The following is a 17,858-nucleotide window of genomic DNA, read 5'->3' on the forward strand; positions in this document are numbered from 1 at the left end:
TCTGCATGAAAGAGGGAACATTTGGGTAAAAGAAAACTTAGAAAATAAAATGCTAAGACGTGGGAATCTCACCTTCTGTATTTTCTATGTTTTGTGATGTGTTCTCTTTATTCCTTATTGTGGGTCACCTAGTTGAAGACTGTTTAAGACTATGTAAATAGTCCAGTCCATGGAACCAGCATGAATCTCTTAATCATCTGTAGGACGTCACTTAATCTTTCCAGCCTCAGTATACTTACCATTAAAATATAAATAGTAATTTATCTTGAAGGTTATGAGAATTAGGTGATGCATATAAGGCACAAAATAGGCCTTCATTAAGTGGTTGCTGCTACCACCGTTTATCTACTAGGTTTTGAAATGAAACTCCTGGATTAAGTAATATTTGTAAATTCTATACAGAAAGCTGATGGGTTCCACTATAGTACCTAAGAAGTTGTGGACCTCTCCTAAAATTACTTAAAAATTTGCTTGTACTATTAAACATTTTATTTCAAGTGAATTAACATAAATGTCACATTAGTGTTTAATATGTTGACAACTCATTCATTAATTCTGATGTCCTTGAAACCGTGAACTTACATAAAATTAACCTAACAATTTAAGAATGAATATTACACACTCGAATGAAATCTCTTGTTTTAGCAAAGCTACAACGCTGGAGAAGACCTACGGGCCGGCATGGATCGCATACGGGCATTCTTTCGCAGTTGAGAGTGAACATGACCAAGCGATGGCTGCTTACTTCACGGCAGCGCAGCTGATGAAAGGGTGCGCAGAGCGGGTTGATTAAGCAAAGCGAAATTTTATTATTACTATCTCTGCCATTTGGTTGATAAACTGAACAAAAGAATAATGTATCATGTTAGTAGCTTATGATTGTGAAATAACTATGGAAGTGAGAGGGAAAGAAGCTGGTGTAGTGATTTTGCCTAGCAGTTTATCTTAACCAGTACAAAAGGGGACTAGCAAGTTAGGCTAAGGAAACAGAATAGGGTGGAAGCTGTTTTCCACATGCTCATGTAGGAAGGAAAGTATTCGTGAGCAAAGTTATTATTTACATCCTACTTATGTCCAGAAGGTATTTATGTGGCTTAATTCATCATTCAGATTGAGGACTGAGTTTGCCAGTGTTGTAGATTTATATCAGTGTTAAATGTGTTGGTATTAACTGGTGTGCCCTAAGAGCATGTTACTTTGGGGAGCAGAGTATTGCTGTTATTCCTGTTGACTTTTTGGATTTGCCGTCGGTTTTACTTTGCCTCGTTCTCTTGTGCAGGCTGCTTCTGCTGTCTGCCGCCCCACCTCTGTGTGGAGAGGTGGTGGGAGTGCCGGGGTGCACTGGGGTGCAGAGGGCTGGTCTGGAGCCAGACTGCCTGGTGATCTTGGCGAGCTATGTACCTCTTGAAAAATAGGAATAATAGCAACACTTAACACCTAGGCTTACTGTGAGGAATAATTGAGGTAATTCCAGTTAAAGACTTTGATCAGTTTCCGACACATAGAAAGCACTCAGTAAAAGTTAGCTGCCTTAACTTGTTTGCTTGAATTTCGTCTTGTTAGGTTTGGTTTACCTTTCCAGACTATCAGACTCATTTTGGCACCCAGTTCTGCATCTATATTATTTATGGCCCCAGCTTTTTTAGTTGTGTTAAATTTGATATGTATGACTTTGATATCTAACTAGCTGTCCATGAAAATATTGTAAAAGACATAGCTCCCTAACTGCGTTAGTCTGCTCCAGCTGCCATAACAAAACGCCATACCCTGGGTGGTTTAAACAGCAGCCGTTTATTTTCTCCCGGTTCTAAGGCTGGCTGGCCGGCTGGCTGATTGGGTTCCTGGGAGGGGGGTGGGTTCTTCCCGGCTGCCTTCTCACTGTGTCCTCACAGGGCAGAGAGCTAGGTCTAGTGTCTCGTATAAGGGCACCAGCCCCGCCGTATTAGGGCCTCACCTTCATGCCCTCACATAACCTTTATTATTTCCTCACAGGCCCTCTCTCCGAATATAGTCACTGGGGGTTAGGGCATAACATACGAATTTGGGGGCAGACACACATTCAGTCCGTAAGTCCATGATACTAACATATTACTAGAGTAATCCTCCAGATTAAAGTTGTTCAGCCAGTGACTGATCCACCTAAATGGTCCTCATACCCCGTCCATCCTATTCACCAAGACATGCGAGACCCTTTCCAGTGCCCTGCTGGAGCTGGGCTCCAGTGTCTGCCCATACCCCTAATCCATCAATCTGCTAAACCGGCAGCAAATAGTAACTTACTGTGGGTTGTTTCTTATGAGGAAATGCTAGAGTCTGCTAATTTTATTTTGCTATTCTGGGTGCTCACAAACCCAGAACAGGTATTACTAGTTATTAGTTAGTTACTAGCTAAGAGTCAAAACCAATGATAATTAATGACATGATTAATACTTTTAATGTTTCCCAGTCTGACACTTTTCTAATTAAATTTTCAAATCAGCTCATCAGGATAGACATTTTTCTCTCAGTTTCACTTTTTCATCAGAACAGCTTTTATCCAATCTAGTTTGGATTAATACTGACTGGGGCACTTTCCAACACTAACAACCAGTTCTCTGCTTCTCCAGACACCAGCTGGGTCCTACAAGTCCATTCAGTTCTGAAACTAACTACCCAGTGTTAGTGCAGACCTCACAGGTTAAGGGCCCAGTCCCACAAGACTGCCCCTCCCCATTCCAGATGCCAATCGCAAGTCCTGGGTCACTTGTACTTCTGACTGTCTGGCCACAAACCAGGGACTCCTGCAACCCCCTCCTAAGGTTTGATCATTTGCCAAAACGACTCACAGAATTCAGGAAAGCGTTTTGCTTATTATAAATGATACAACTCAGGAAGAGCCAAATGGAAGAGATACGTAGGGCAGGGTACGTGAGTGGGAGTGCGTGGAGCCTCCATTCCTTCTCTGGGCACCACGCTCCCAGCACCTCAGTATGTTCACCAACCCGGAAGTCTTCTGAAGCTAACTGTTCAAGAGTTCGTATAGAGCTCAGGCTCCAGCCTCCCTCCCAGGAGGTCCGTGCGTGGGCCTGAAAGTTCCGGTGCTCTCATCACTCGCTCTTCCTGGTAACCAGCCCCACTGTGAGTCACGCCAGTGGCATAAATTGGGTGCGATCAGAAGGGGCTCATTAACAAAAGACACTCCTCTCACTCAGGAAATCCCAGGGCTTTTAGGAGCCCTGTGCCAGCAACCAGAGACAAAAACCAAATGTATTTCTTACTTTACGGCACCAACTCAATTTCAATAGAGCAAGTAGAGAAGGGTTGCAGACAAAAATACATTTGTACTGTCTTATCCTAACTTATGTGGTTACTTCGCCTAAACTCTATTTGTTCCTGTGGATTTGAGTTACTATCTTGTGTCCTTTGAGGACTCCTACTAGTATTTCTTGTTGGGTAGGTCTGCTACCAACAAATTCTCTGTTATACGTTGTTATGATTATTTCCGCGTGTAATGTTATTTTTCAAAGAAGCTGTGAGAAGAAAGGTGAGCAGGTGTATATTTATGTCGTTTGTTATGTTGACCTTTTTTACCATTTCAAGTTCTCTTCATTTGTCCTTGTGGATTTGAGATACTGTCTGGTGTCGCTTCCTTACCCCAGTACAACTTTGCTCCTGCCACTTCCTTTGTGCCGTTAGTGGTAAACATTACATTTCTACATACGTTAGGCCTAATCATACTGTTTCATACAATTGCTTTCTAAGTCAGTCAAGAGAAGAAAGATGAAATGTAATCACTTCTACTGGTACTGTGTTTTTCATGTGGATTTGAATTACTGTCTGGGGTCACTTCTTTCACCCTTAAGAACTTCCTTCAGTATTTCTTGTAAGGTGAGTCTGCAACAAAATTTCTCAGTTTTTTTGTCCTTGAGAATGTCTTAATTTCACCTTCATATTCAAGGGATAGTTTTACTGGATATAAAATTCTTGGTTGTCCTTTTTCTTTCAGTACTTTGAGTGTCATCCATTGCCTTCTTGGCCTCCAGGTATTTGGTTAGAAGTCAGGTGATCAGGGATCTCGTGTGTTATATTTTGTTACTGCTTTAAAGATTTTTATTTACATATTTATTTAGTGTTTTTCAGTGGTTTGACTATGGTTTGTCTAGGTGGGGATTATTTGGGAGTTTTTTGAGCTTTGGGGTGTGTTTGGCCTAAATATTCTTTGGTTTCAAATATTTTCTTTACCCCTTACTTTCTCCCTTCGCCTACAGGGCTCTCTTTATGCACACGTTGGGATGCTTGGTGGCGTCTCACAACTCTGTGCAACTGTTGTTTTCCGTCATTCTTTTATCTTTCTGTTCCTCAGACTGGGTAATCTCATTTGACCTTACTCATGTTCGATGGTTTCCTCTGCCTGTTCAAACTGCTGATGAACCCTTCTAGTGAATTTTTTATTTAGTTATTTTGTTTTTCAACTCCAGGTTTTCTGATCGTTTGTTACAATTTTTATCTTTTGTTGTTCTGTTTGGTGAGGCATTGTTCTCATAGTTTTGTAGACATAATTTCCTTTAGTTCTTTGCATATTTAAAATAGCTTATTTAAAGTGTTTTTCTAGTAAACCCAGTGTATGGTCTTCCTCCAGGGTAGTTTCTATTGCCTGCTTTTATCCCCTTATATATTGCCATACTTTCTTGTTTCTTTCCATGTCTCTTTATTTTTTGTTGAAACTGGACATTTATAGTAATATAATGTGGCAATTCTGGAAATCACATTTACCCTACGCCACCCCAGGGTTTGTTGTTGTTGCTATTTGTTGTGGCTGTTTGTTTGGTGACTTTGCTGGGCTTTTAAAAATTTTGTAAAGTCTGTGTCCTTTGTCATCTGAGGCCACTGAAGCCTCTGCTCAGTTAGCTCAGGGCTTCTTTTCATATCTTGAGCTGAGCTTTCCCCCCTTTTCTGAAGCACCCTGTACGTGTATAGGGGCACGTATGTCTGCAGTGTTCCCATGGCTGGCAGTTCGGCCTTAGCCCTCGTCAACTCCTGCTCGCACTGAGCCTCAGAGGCGTCCAGAGATGAGAGGTGAGGGCCTTCTCCAGCCCTTCCTGTGCGTGCATGTGGTCCTGTGTGTGGCCTTCTGGTGTAGCTGCCTCAGGTTAGCGTTAAACAGTTACCACTGATTGTTTTCAACAACTGCCTTGGGGGTAGACATTTCTCTGCGTGAGCTCTGAGCCAGGTCAAATAAGACAGCTGTGAATGGGGCTTTTCCAGGGAGCTGCCAGATGTGTCAAATAGTGACAGGTCTCTGTGGGGTATTTCAGAAGCTCCAAACTAATTTTTGTCCCCTCCAGTGGCTGTCAGACCGCTGATTTTCTAGGCTAATGTGAGCTGGGGAAAGGGAGATGGGAATCAGACAAGTTAAATGTCATAGAGTTTGCTGTTCTTACTGAGACTCAGCTGTTTTTCTAGAATAAATACCCCTCAGATTGTTGTAAGCCTTTGGTTAACTTGCAAAGTTCTGGAAAAGTTTATTTTGACAATTTTTGGCAGTGTTCTTGTTGCTTCTATGGAGGAATAGATTTTTGGAGCTCCTTCCTGTGCATTTCTTATTTCCTCCAGGTACATCCATAAAGGTTCTTCATGACCCTTCTGTAGATACTACAGTTGTAACTTCAGTCGTGATTCTAGATTAGAGCCCGGGCACCTCCCAGCCAGGCAGTCAGTATTCACTGACGTTGTCAGGTCCATCTTTGGGGAAAGGTTATCTTACTGTGATCGCTGGTCTGACAGGATGAAGAGATGGAAATTCAATTAAAACTAGTTACTCTGCCTACAACTGTTTTCAGAGGGTATGAGAGTAGAATACACATGACATAATTCAGAGCTCTGCAGCATAGAACTGATAATAACCGATAGTGGAGACCCACACGAGGGGTGGGGGGTGGTCTAGCTGGAAGTCCGAAGCAACTGCATAGAGGCAAGTGGAACTGAGCACAGTCATGAGAGTCTGTGTTGCTGAGTCAGTGAGGGAGGAAGGCAGTCTTGGCTGGGCCTGGGTGCTGGCACAGTGGGGCCTGCCCTCTGCTTTACAGGGGTTTTGTTTTGTCTCTTTACTGTAGAGTAATGAAAAGTAAGGGTGAATAGGTTGCTGGTAGATTTTAGAAGTGGCAGCTGATTAGTCTAAGAGCCTATTAGATATCCATTAAATATTAGTAAATGAAGTGTTAGAAAACAAGTAAGCGCTCTATTTTTGGCTATGTTAAAATTATTTTGCAGACAGGATTTGAAATCTGAACTATAAAGTTTTGAGTGTTGAATATGTGAAATTTTCCAATATTTTTAGGTGTCATTTGCCAATGCTTTATATTGGATTAGAATATGGATTGACCAATAACTCAAAATTGGCTGAAAGATTCTTTGGCCAAGCTCTAAGCATCGCACCAGAAGACCCTTTTGTTATGCATGAGGTTGGCGTGGTCGCATTTCAGAATGGAGAGTAAGTACTGAAAGGCCAGAGGCCCCTCTGTTTCCTTTTTGTACAGAGAGCAAAACCTCAGTCACCAGAGTTTAGCCCATCAGAGTGGCTCTTCATAGACATTTCATTTTAGGAGAAGGAGGCGAACAGGTAAAAAAAGAAAATAGTGAGTGTTATCTTGGAATTCTTTAAAAATACTAAACCTGGGTTTTGGTCCCCTTTGCTGTGAGCTGTCACAAGCTCTTAGGTCCTGGACTGGACAGTTGTTGCCAACTCTGTTAAGTCACTGGACCCCACAGGGTGTTCTGGAGGCACTGCAGATTCCCTAGTCGTCTCTTTGTTGACTAGGAATTGGATTCATACATTTGAGAAAGATTTCTCACAATTTTGGAACAAAAATGTTTCCTTTGCAGATAATCCAAAAATTAAGCCAATTAGAATGGCCCAGTCTCTGAGTTTCCTGGTCAGTAGTTGAGGCTTACCGTAGTCTTGGATATTTATAGAATAGGCAATTCAGTGTCATACTCAAAGAGGGAACTATCTGTAGTCCTTTGCACTGAACTATACTTAAATTTTAAAACAGTAAATTAGTACTACTGTAGTGTTTTTTGTGGCATTTGTGTGTATTCTAAAAATTCGATTAATATTTTAAAAGAGTTTGGAGCCTTTTAAAATAATCTATAGTAATAATTTCATATACAGTCAATTTATTTATAGTCTATTTTATGCCCTTTTCCCTTTTTTGTGCCTTATGTTGGTTATTTCACAGTTTAAAATGATCCCCAAGTGGAATGCCAAGTGCTGTCTAGTGTCCTAAGCTCAGAAAGGCTGAGATATGCCTTGGTCAGAATACAGGTGTTAGATAAGCTTTGTTCAGGCATCAGTTACAGTGCTTTTTGGCTGTGAGTTCAGTGTTAACACATCAACAATATACATTAAGTGAGGTGTTGCCAAACAGAAGCACATGTGAAACCAGGTACATTGAACAGTTGGTGAACATGTGAGCAGAGGATTGTAGTTTTTCCACTGGGAGCAATGGTTTGGTGTTGGCTAAAGTAGTGTCAACAGTGCCTTTATAGAACCTAATTACTGAGAATATGCTGTATCTCCTAAAATCTTGAACTCTTATGATGTTAATGTCATAAAAGTAATCATTTATCTCACTTAAATTTGACTTTTAAAAAACTGTTTACAGAAGTTTACCTCATTTCATTTTAATATTACTGGAAAGAGATATTCAAATTTTTCTTAAAATGGTTATACATGCTAATTTTGAATAAACTGCAACTTTTTCCCCCTCTATTTTAGATGGAAAACAGCGGAAAAATGGTTTCTCGATGCTTTGGAAAAAATTAAAGCAATTGGGAATGAGGTATTCTATATAATATCTGTAATACACACACACACTCATAAGTGTGTTTAGTATTGAATGAGGAAGATAATATTAGACCGTCTGTCTTGCCTAGAATATAATAACCTAATATTTATCATAGCAGATGTTTGTTAATGTTTGACTTGTCATGGTATGAAGTGTTTTATTACATGGTACAAAATGAGTCTTTCTAATTGAGAGGGTAGGTGTTGGCTGTTTGCTTCTTAAGAGGCTCCAGTTTTGATCTGTGGGTGTAATCAGAGTATATTCGATGATTATTTGATATGGGGAATATGTGATTATACATGGAAGCTGGTAGGCACTGTAGCATCTGACTTGTCCTTGTCTAGAACCTCTTTGACCAATGGGTACATGTAGCAGCAGAACCCACTTCTGCAGGAATAGGGCCAAATGTCATTAAAATTAGACCTATCATTGCTCTTCCTTACCTGATACTTAGTATATATTTAGATCTTTAACCAGGTTCTGTCATATGAGAGGTGCATGAATTTGTGCTCATGAATTAACCTTCCAGCTATCATGGATGTGTAAACACTGGTATTATATTAAATGCTAACAGTTTTGGACACTGTAAACTTCTGTAGGTCAGAGATTTGCATGTTGTTGCTCTTTGGTTCCTGATTCTTTTTATTCACGCCTGTGTTGTCTTAACTCTGTTCTGATGATCACTTCCCAGTGTCCTTCTGTTCCTGCCCCCAGGAACACTTGCCCACAGCATACATCTTCCTTGGCTGTAAGTTCCTCTTTACTGAGACAGACACAGCTCCCCTGGGCTCCCTGCCAGGTGGCGGTTTACTTGTCCCTGTAGACACAGCTTTGTTTATTTTGGTCTCCTCTTAATTGTCATATGAACTTAAAAACTATATATCTGTGTGTTTGCACATGTATGTATATAAAGCAGGTCTTCCACAGCTCAGTCTTGGGTGGTCTGGATAATACATGTGTTTCTGTTGATATAGGGTTGCCACTTATCACCTTGCCCATTTTCAAAGAACTGAATACCTTAGGACCTTGCTCCTCGGACTGGGCCAGCCGCATCAGCGTCACCTGGGAGCTTGTTAGACGTGCAGAACTTCATATCTGCTGCACCAAAATCTGCAGTTTTAGCAAGATCCCCGGGTGATTCTCATGCGCGGAAAAGTTTGAGACGCGCTGTCATAACCCACATGTAAAGTTGGAATTATATACATCTTTGATGATCAGAAGACACTTTGGATTCTTGCAGACATTTAAAGTAATGGTTTAAATACAAAAGCACAATACTATTAAACTTCCAAATGCTCATTAAAAAGTTATATGAGATGGGGAAGATATTGTGTGATCTAGTTGTAAACTGCAGCAAATGTCAGAGTAGCACAGGAAAGCAGTTGTGCCTAAGAATCGTAGAGGGTTTGTTTCATTCACATGGGCGGTGCCTCCCAGAGCTGGGCTCAGGGGAGTTAGAGGGTGTGACCGGGTCTGTTTATTCCCTTAGTTCTGACTTACTGCTGCGTGTCGACTGTGTCCTAAGCTCTGAGCTAGGGGCTGGGAGGCAACAGAAAACTGGTTTGATGTTGATGCCCTCAGATCAGTGCAGATAAATAAATGGGCAGTAATAATACAGTGCACAGAAAGGGCTGTGATTGAGGAAGTAAAGGACTCCACACAGACTTGATGGTCGGTCAAGAAGGCCTTCTGGGTTCAAGGAAATGCACCTCAGTCCTAGAGGATGGGTGCTAGCCAGGCGAAAGTAAGGAAAAGGGTATTTCAGGTATAGAGAACGGTATGTGCAAAACTGGAGCTAATTCAGTATGGCTTGGATTTTCAGTTCGCAGAGAACGTCAAGAAATGGGGCAGGAGGGGTAAGTGTGGGTCTCCAAGGGCCTTGAAGGTGATGTTAGAGTTTGCACCTTGTCGTGAGGTGGCGGGACAGTAGGAGCTTTAAGACGGGTGACGTGGTCAGACTCCTATGATGGGGCCCAGACAAGACGTGTTAGTGATGGGGGTGGTGTTCTGGTGAGGAGGCTGATAAGCCATTCTTGGAGGGGTCAGGGGTGACACGGTGCTGTGTGCTGAATGGCGGAGCACCAGAAGGGGTGAGGTCAGGGAGCTGGGATGACAGGGGAGAGGGGATGAGAGGTTAGCATGTGGTGTGTTGGGCTTGAAGTGCTTGTGAGGCTTCTGAGTAGCAACATTATTGGCAGATGGAAAGCTCTGGGCTGGAGGTACAGAATTTGAAGTTCTTTGGCATGGATGGGCTCTGACAAAATAGTGCTAATAAAATAGCCCCCAGGAAGTGTCTTCTAGTAGGAAAGCTGGAAAAACAACACTCTTGCCTAGTGCTGTGCAAGCACCAGGAGAGAGCCCCTCTCGCACAGATGAGTGAAGTCATGCAGTGCAAACGGGTCAGGTTGAAAAGTAGCTTGTAATCATGGGTCTGATGTGCTTTGTTTTAGGTAACAGTTGACAAATGGGAACCTTTGTTGAACAACTTGGGCCATGTCTGCAGAAAACTTAAGTAAGTAAAGTAAAGCATTTTCAGAAATATTCTTTGTGACTAAAAGTTTACTTAATTTTGTGTAGCTCTTTTCCATCTTTTTATTTAGCTTTCTTGTACTTGGCTACTCAGATATAACAAGCACAAAACAAATGTTTTTATTACCTCTCTTGGTATAATTTTATTTTAGAAATAATATATTGAGAATTATAATAACTTCTATTTTCTAGAATTAAAAAATTTTAGTGTTCAAAATTAATTTAGAAGAATCAGGACAGTAGGAGCTAATTAAAGCCATATCCACATCCTAACTCACTCTTCTCCTGCAGATACCAGTTTTGTGGTGGGATGATTGTTGTGATAGTAGATGACAATTGAAGAAGAGATTCTTTGGTTAAATAAGTCTGGGAACCTCGAGGTTACTCAAACTTTAGCAGGTTTTTCAGGGTCTCCTGCAGTCTTTACTATGCGTTATGAACTGCAGCATTTCCCAAACATTATTAAGCACGAAACCTTTTTTCACAAGAGTTTTTACAGAGCAGGTATTGCAGAGAATTTGGGGAGATGCTGCTCCAAGTAACTCCTGTGGACCTTAAAGCAAAACCATCTGGTTGCTTGTAACCATCCCTGGTGTAGGAGGCTTGTCTTCACGTAAAAGAGGTCTTGCTGTGCGATGGGGCACAGGCCCAAGGGTCAAGGATGGGATTCAGCTGGTAGCCCTGCAGGAGTGCCCACCCTCAGCTGGAAGGCAGGAAGACACACTGAAGATACGCAGTGGATGCGAAGGACCGTTGCCGTCTAGACTGTTTCTCTGATACAGGAAAGTGGTTCTTACGTGGTTACATCAAGGAGTACCCACTGTACCCACTGACAGCTTTCTCTCTTTCTTCCTATTCTCCTCTCCTCCCTTGACTCCCTCGTCTTCTCTCCCAGGAAGTATGCTGAAGCCTTGGACTATCACCGGCAGGCACTGGTGTTGATTCCTCAGAATGCGTCCACCTATTCTGCCATAGGGTATATCCATAGTCTGATGGGCAACTTTGAAAATGCTGTGGACTATTTCCACACAGTACGTCTTTCGTCTTTTGTTTGTACCTAACTTTAAATCTGGTTAACAGTTACCACTTTTTTTTAAAGATCTTTTCTAGGCAATGTTTTGTTACTTTACAGAAGTGCAGTTTAAAATTTACATTTTAAAATTCCTCAGGCAACCTTGTATTTTATTCTTTTCTTTGCAGGGAAAAGTACGTGAATGTTGTGTAGTACTCATCACATTAGAACAGATGTGAGCCTTGTCCTGAGTGTCAGTGAGAAACACAAGTGTCCAGGAGTGTTTGTCAGCGCAGCTGAGCTGGGTGTACATCTAAGGAGCCCTTTGGGAACTCCATTCTTTCTATTTATGACTTAAAAGTAATTCCCTTAGATCGTGTTTATAGATGAACAAAGCTTGTGCATTCATCACTGGGAAAGACTCTCCCCTTAATCCACATGCAGTATTTCATCAGCTCTAAGCCACCGTTAATAAGCAAGATGACCACACACAAAAATACGCTGCCGTTTACACTTTATCATAATTCTTTCCTATCACTTAGTTTTTCTGTACTTAGAAAAAGTGCTCTTTTGGACATATTAGGACATAGATTTTTATCAGGGATCACTTTACTACCTACATAAAAAAGAAGGTATAAGTGAAATAAATAGTTAAGATATTCAGTTCTTCCCATTCAGAGTTTGCTCCTTCTAAATCACTTTTGTACCAGGTGGTCATTCCTGTTTTCCCAAAATTGTGTCCGTGTGCCGGTACACATGCCCCATTTCACTCAGGTTCCTCCCAGCCAGAGACATTGGCTCTGTCAGAAAGTGTCCCCAAAAGGTTGTTAGACAACAACCACAACTCAGATATCTTCTGTAGGTGTTCTTCAGGAGGTTTGTGGTCTAGTCTGTGCTGTTGATGTGGCCGCCAAGCCCACATTGCTGTCACGGACTCCCATATCATGGCTGTGACCGGTGGACAGCAGTAGTAAGAAACCACCTGTTGAAAGACTTCCCAAGTTCAGAAATGCTAGAATTTGAAAAAATGTGGGTCTTAGAATCGATGAAATAACTGTTTTTGGAGAAAAAGATAAAATATGAGAAAATGCAATATTTCAAAGATAAATTTGTGAGTGATAGATTCGTAACTGATTTGCAAAGGTTGGTTAGAGATTTTCAGGTAAGGTGAAGTCGTGAGGTGCCACTGAGATAACCAGAATACTTTCTGAGCAGGCAGAAGTGTTTAGAAGTGTAAATAGTTTTTGTGATCTTTCAAATGTCTGTATTTGAACATTGTGTAATTTACCTCTCTTCTATGATTTAATTAATACAGAAGTCTTCAAAGGCTTTTTGTGGAGATACAGGTTTTTAAATCTTTTTGGAGGAGGGGATTTCAAACATAAACAATAGGATAATGTAATGACCCTCCATGTACCCATCACCCAATTTCAACAGTCATCAACTATTGGCTACTCATGTTAACTGTATCCCCACTAACAGCCTCCCTCCACCTCTACCCTGGGTTCCCTGGAGTATTTAGAAATGAGTCCTGTGGGAATGTTTTACACCAAAGAAAAGGAAACAAATTTTCTTGTAATAACCCTGCTGAATCTTTTCTGGCAGGCCCTTGGTCTTAGGCGAGATGATACATTTTCTGTTACAATGCTTGGTCATTGCATTGAAATGTACATTGGTGATTCTGAAGCTTATATTGGTAAGATTATAATTATTCTTATTGATGTTGTATTCTATTTTTTAGATTGTTATATATCTCTTTTTAGGTTTCTCAGATTCTCATGTAAAGTTCTAAGTTCATTTTTCGAATGATTCTAGCTACATTAATATTAAGAAACTCCATTTATTTCAGTGGAACAACGTGTGGGAATTAATGATTCATTAAGTATCCATTCAGTTTAAAGTTGAGTACTTGCTAGATGCAAAATACAGTTATAGAATTTGTGTAAAGCACTGTGACACACAACAATCAATCTAATTGCATAATTGAAAAAAATCTTAAGACAAATTTTTCTAATAAGTAAATGAAAGGGCTCTTGCCTTAATATTTTACAATGCAGAGTATAGCACGTAAATCTTTGCACTTCAGTGGACTGTTAGGTTGGCTTACATTCACATTACAATGCTATGTAATTCTTTAAATTTTTTTTAATGATTAGCAAGTCATAAGGTAAGTTGGTATGGAGTTGCTGTACTTGGGTGCCCGCTTAGTTACGAACATTGTAAGGGAAAGAGCATTGCAGTGAGGTTACATCTTGAGATCTGGACTTTGGGGTAGGCAAAGACTTCTTTAACAGGATGTAAAAGCATAAGAGGAAAAAGTGTTAAATTAGGCTTCAATAAAATTAAAAACTTGAGAGCAAACTGGCACATTAGAGACTGAGAGAAGTCCCTCACAATACATAAACTCATCAAAGAACTTGCGTCTAGAATACAAAAAGTCCCATGCATAATCCTACAATAAGTAGAAATTCCATCAAAAATGGACAAAACACTTGAACAGGAATTTCACCGAAGAGGTTATTCAGGTAATTACAAAGCAAATGAAGGTGCTCAGTATCATTACTTATCAGGAAAGTGAAATAAAAACCATAATGAGGGCCTCCCTGGTGGCGCAGTGGTTAAGAGTCTGCCTCCCAGTGCAGGGGACACGGGTTCGAGCCCTGGTCCGGGAAGATCCCACATGCCGCGGAGCACCTACTAAGCCCGTGCGCCACAACTACTGAGCCTGCGCTCTAGAGCCCGCGAGCCACAACTACTGAGCTCACGTGCTGCAACTACTGAAGCCCACGTGCCTAGAGCTCCTGCTCCACAACAAGAGGAGCCACTGCAGTGAGAAGCCCACGCACTGCAATGAAGAGTAGCCCCCGCTCGCCGCAGCTAGAGAAAGCCTGCACACAGCAACAAAGACCCAACGCAGCCAAAAATAAATTAATTAATTAAATTAAATTAAAACAAAAAAACAAAAAAAAAACACACCATAATGAGGCACCACTATAAACCTGCCAGAATGGCTAAAAGTGAAAAATACTGACTGGTAGTAACTAGTGTTGGCAATGGCACGGAGCAGCTGGAACTCTCGTGTATTATTGATTATTGGCGGGGTTATAAACAGGTCAGACCTCTTTGGGAAACTGTTTAACAGCACATCTGCTAAAGTTAAACAGGCCTTTGCTGCCTAACACACCACTCCGGCCAATTTCCCACAGTCCTGCGGGTCAGTTCATGGCTCTCTTGCTGGTCTTCTTCACTTGGAGGGGCTGATGGTCCAAGATGGCCTCATACACAGGGGGACCTCAGTGACGCAGCTGGGCTTCTCCATGGGTCTTTAGCGCTGGCTTCTTTACAGCATGGTCGTCTCAGGGTCCTGAGGGGCAGGAACTAAGCATCAGGACCCCTTGAAAGCTGGAAGTTGCACAAATCACTTCCATCACATTCTGTTCCTCAAAATGAGTCGTGATTAAGTGCAGCGTCAACACAGGAGGGCTTATTCAAGGGCGTGAGTGCTGGGAGGTGTGATTCATTGGGGGCGATTGAGGCAGTGACCTTCCATGCTGATCTTACAGTGTAGCAGCTCTGCTTCCAGGTTTATGCCCAAGAGAAGCAAGTGCCACGGTAAGCCAGAACTCACACGCAGGATTGTTCATAGCGGCTTCTTTCCCGCAGCAGCTCACTGGAAATAACTGAGGTCCACCAATAGGAGAGTGGAGAACACTGCACAGTTAGAAGAACTAACGACTGAATTGTGTTGTAGCATACATGAGTCTCACAAGTTTTGACCAGAAAAGAATATATACTGATTAATTCCATTTATACAAAGATTAGTAATAAGCAGCACTAATCAGTGGTGATAGAAGAATGAGAGCAGTGATTAAAAGGGAAGGTTCCCTAGAGGGAGCCTGAGGTGGTTTTCTAGGAGCTGGAAATGTTCTGTTTTGGTCTGGTGGTGGTGATGTGGGTGTGTACATATGTGAAAATTCATCCAGCTGTGCACACTTCACAATTTGTATGTTATGGCTCAATTTTTAAAACTTAAAAAAAAAAAGACCTTGGGTTGAAATCTCAGCTCTGCCACTCAGTAGCCCTGTGGCTTTGGGACAGGTGTGAGCCTCAGTTTCCACATTTGTCCAAGGAGGAGTTGTGAAGCTTAAATGCAAAAGTCCTATAAGGCCAAGAGAGGTGTGGAGAGACAGTACTGAATAAGACAGACGTTTTGCCTGTCCTCACAAAGGTAATGGTCTTACAAAGGAGATTTCCAAGTGTGTTGTTCATTACATATTATTTTATTTTATTGAGGTAAGATTGACATATAATGTTATATTAAATTCAGGTGTACAACATAATTTAATACTCGTAAGCATTGTGAAATGACCACCACAGTAAGTCTAGTTAATATCTGTCATAACACATAGTTAGAAAAAGTTTTTTCTTGCAATGAGAACTTTTAAGGTCTATTCTCTTAGCAACTTTTTTTTTTTTTTTTTTTTTTTTATGGCTGTGTTGGGTCTTCGTTTCTGTGCGAGGGCTTTCTCTAGTTGCGGCAAGTGGGGGCCACTCTTCATCACGGTGCGCAGGCCTCTCACTATCGCGGCCTCTCTTGTTGCGGAGCACAGGCTCCAGACGCGCAGGCTCAGCAATTGTGGCTCACGGGCCTAGTTGCTCCGCGGCATGTGGGGTCTTCCCAGACCAGGGCTCGAACCCGCGTCCCCTGCATTGGCAGGCAGAGTCTCAACCACTGCGCCACCAGGGAAGCCCTCTTAGCAACTTTTGAATATGTAATACAGTATTATTAACTATAATCGCCTTGCTGTACTATTTTTATCTTTAGAAGACTTGGATGTTATTATCTGTTAAAACATCTATTACGGGCTTCCCTGGTGGCGCAGTGGTTGAGAATCCGCCTGCCAATGCAGGGAACACGGGTTCGAGCCCTGGTCTGGGAAGATCCCACATGCCGCGGAGCGGCTGGGCCCGTGAGCCACAATTGCTGAGCCTGCGCGTCTGGAGCCTGTGCTCCGCAACAAGAGAGGCCGCGATAGCGAGAGGCCCGCGCACCGCGATGAAGAGTGGTCCCCGCTTGCCACAACTGGAGAAAGCCTTCGCACAGAAATGAAGACCCAACACAGCCATAAATAAAAACAAACAAACAAAAAAAAAACCAGTGAATTGGCTGCAAACACTTTAAAAAAAAAAAAAAACATCTATTACTGAAAGCTATTAGTTTGAACTTTGTAAAATTGTCATTTTGTTTATGTCGGGAATGATTGGACCTAATACATCCATTATTCTCACGATTTTGATCTGTAGAAAATGTATTTCCCTTCACTGTGTTTCTGTATACCTGAGGCTTGTGACGGCACCAGGGCCAAGCGCCAGCCGGCAGCTCTCCGGGTGCAGCTGAGGAAGCACCGCGCACAGGCTCCTGTCGGTGGAGGTGGGGAGGCTGCTGAGCCCACTGGGGCTGAGCCTGCCTGGGCTCCTGGGAGTCTCCCCGCAGTCTCCCTGCGTCCCCAGGACCACAGGAGCAGGGGCACGATGGGAACGTTTCTCCTCCTTAGCTATGCGCGTGCTCTTACAAGGACATCTGGCCTAAATGATAGAGCAGTGTTATGTACTGGTGGAAATGACAGGTAAATGGAATTTCTTCTTTTGTTCTTACTGTGGCATTTCTCTCTTTTTAGGAGCGGACATCAAAGACAAATTAAAATGTTACGACTTTGATGTGCATACAATGAAGACATTAAAAAACATTATTTCACCTCCGTGGGATTTCAGGGAATTTGAAGTAGAAAAACAGACAGTGGAAGAAGCAGGGCTTGCACCATTAGAAACCTCAAGGAAAACGCCAGATTCCAGACCTTCCTTGGAAGAAACCTTTGAAATTGAAATGAATGAAAGTGACATGATGTTAGAGACGCCTATGTCAGACCACAGTACGTGATTCCAGACGGGTCCCAGTTCCCCTTTGTCCTAGAGTAGGTCAGTGTTCCCTCTCATCCTTGTCTTAAAAATTTCCCATTTCTCAGCACGCATCGAGACCCCACCTCTGCATTTAGGAATGGAGACCTGCCTTAAGGGACTGGACTGCACACCTTTGCAACAGATGTTTTCTGATCCTACAGAACAGTTATACAAAGTGAAATAAAGAAGGTAAACCATGTCTTAGGTCGTTTTTTCTTTTTCAATAGACTTTTATTTGGGGCTAATTTTGAACTTACAGAAAATCTGCAAAGGTAGTACTGAGAGCTTCCATGTACCCTCACCCAGTTTCCCCCATTGTTAACATCTTATGTGACTGTGGGACTTTTATCATAACTAAGAAATCCACGTTGGTTTCTAGTGACCGAACTCCAGATTTTTTTGGATTTCACCAGTTTTACCGTGACTGTCCTCTTTCTGCGCCTGCATCCGGGGGCCACACTGCAACTAGCCGTCAGATTTCCTAGGCTCCTCTTGGCGGTGACGGTGTCTCAGACTTTTCTTATCTTTCGTGA

At 42.0% G+C, this 17,858-nt stretch overlaps 1 protein-coding gene across 4 annotated transcripts in view; it reads left to right on the forward strand.

Moving 5' to 3' along the window:
• CDC16 (cell division cycle 16) overlaps positions 1-17,524 on the forward strand; it is a 28,656-nt gene extending 11,132 nt beyond the window's left edge. For 2 of the 4 annotated variants that reach the window (XM_082365794.1, XM_082365797.1), the window contains exons 12-19: positions 646-771; positions 6,317-6,469; positions 7,757-7,820; positions 10,277-10,338; positions 11,251-11,386; positions 12,973-13,063; positions 17,046-17,297; positions 17,402-17,524. In XM_082365794.1, the coding sequence (XP_082221920.1) occupies positions 646-771; positions 6,317-6,469; positions 7,757-7,820; positions 10,277-10,338; positions 11,251-11,386; positions 12,973-13,063; positions 17,046-17,297; positions 17,402-17,439 (922 nt within the window). In that variant the 3' untranslated portion in view covers positions 17,440-17,524. Of the gene's footprint in view, positions 1-645; positions 772-6,316; positions 6,470-7,756; positions 7,821-10,276; positions 10,339-11,250; positions 11,387-12,972; positions 13,064-17,045 lie in introns of all 4 variants that reach the window. The other 2 variants (XM_082365795.1, XM_082365796.1) reach the window with 2 other exon arrangements.
• The last annotated feature ends 334 nt before the right edge of the window (positions 17,525-17,858 follow it).

The sequence above is a fragment of the Balaenoptera borealis genome, assembly GCF_965194805.1.
Source record: "Balaenoptera borealis genome assembly, chromosome: 18".
In the NCBI taxonomy this organism is placed as follows: Eukaryota; Metazoa; Chordata; class Mammalia; order Artiodactyla; family Balaenopteridae; genus Balaenoptera; species Balaenoptera borealis.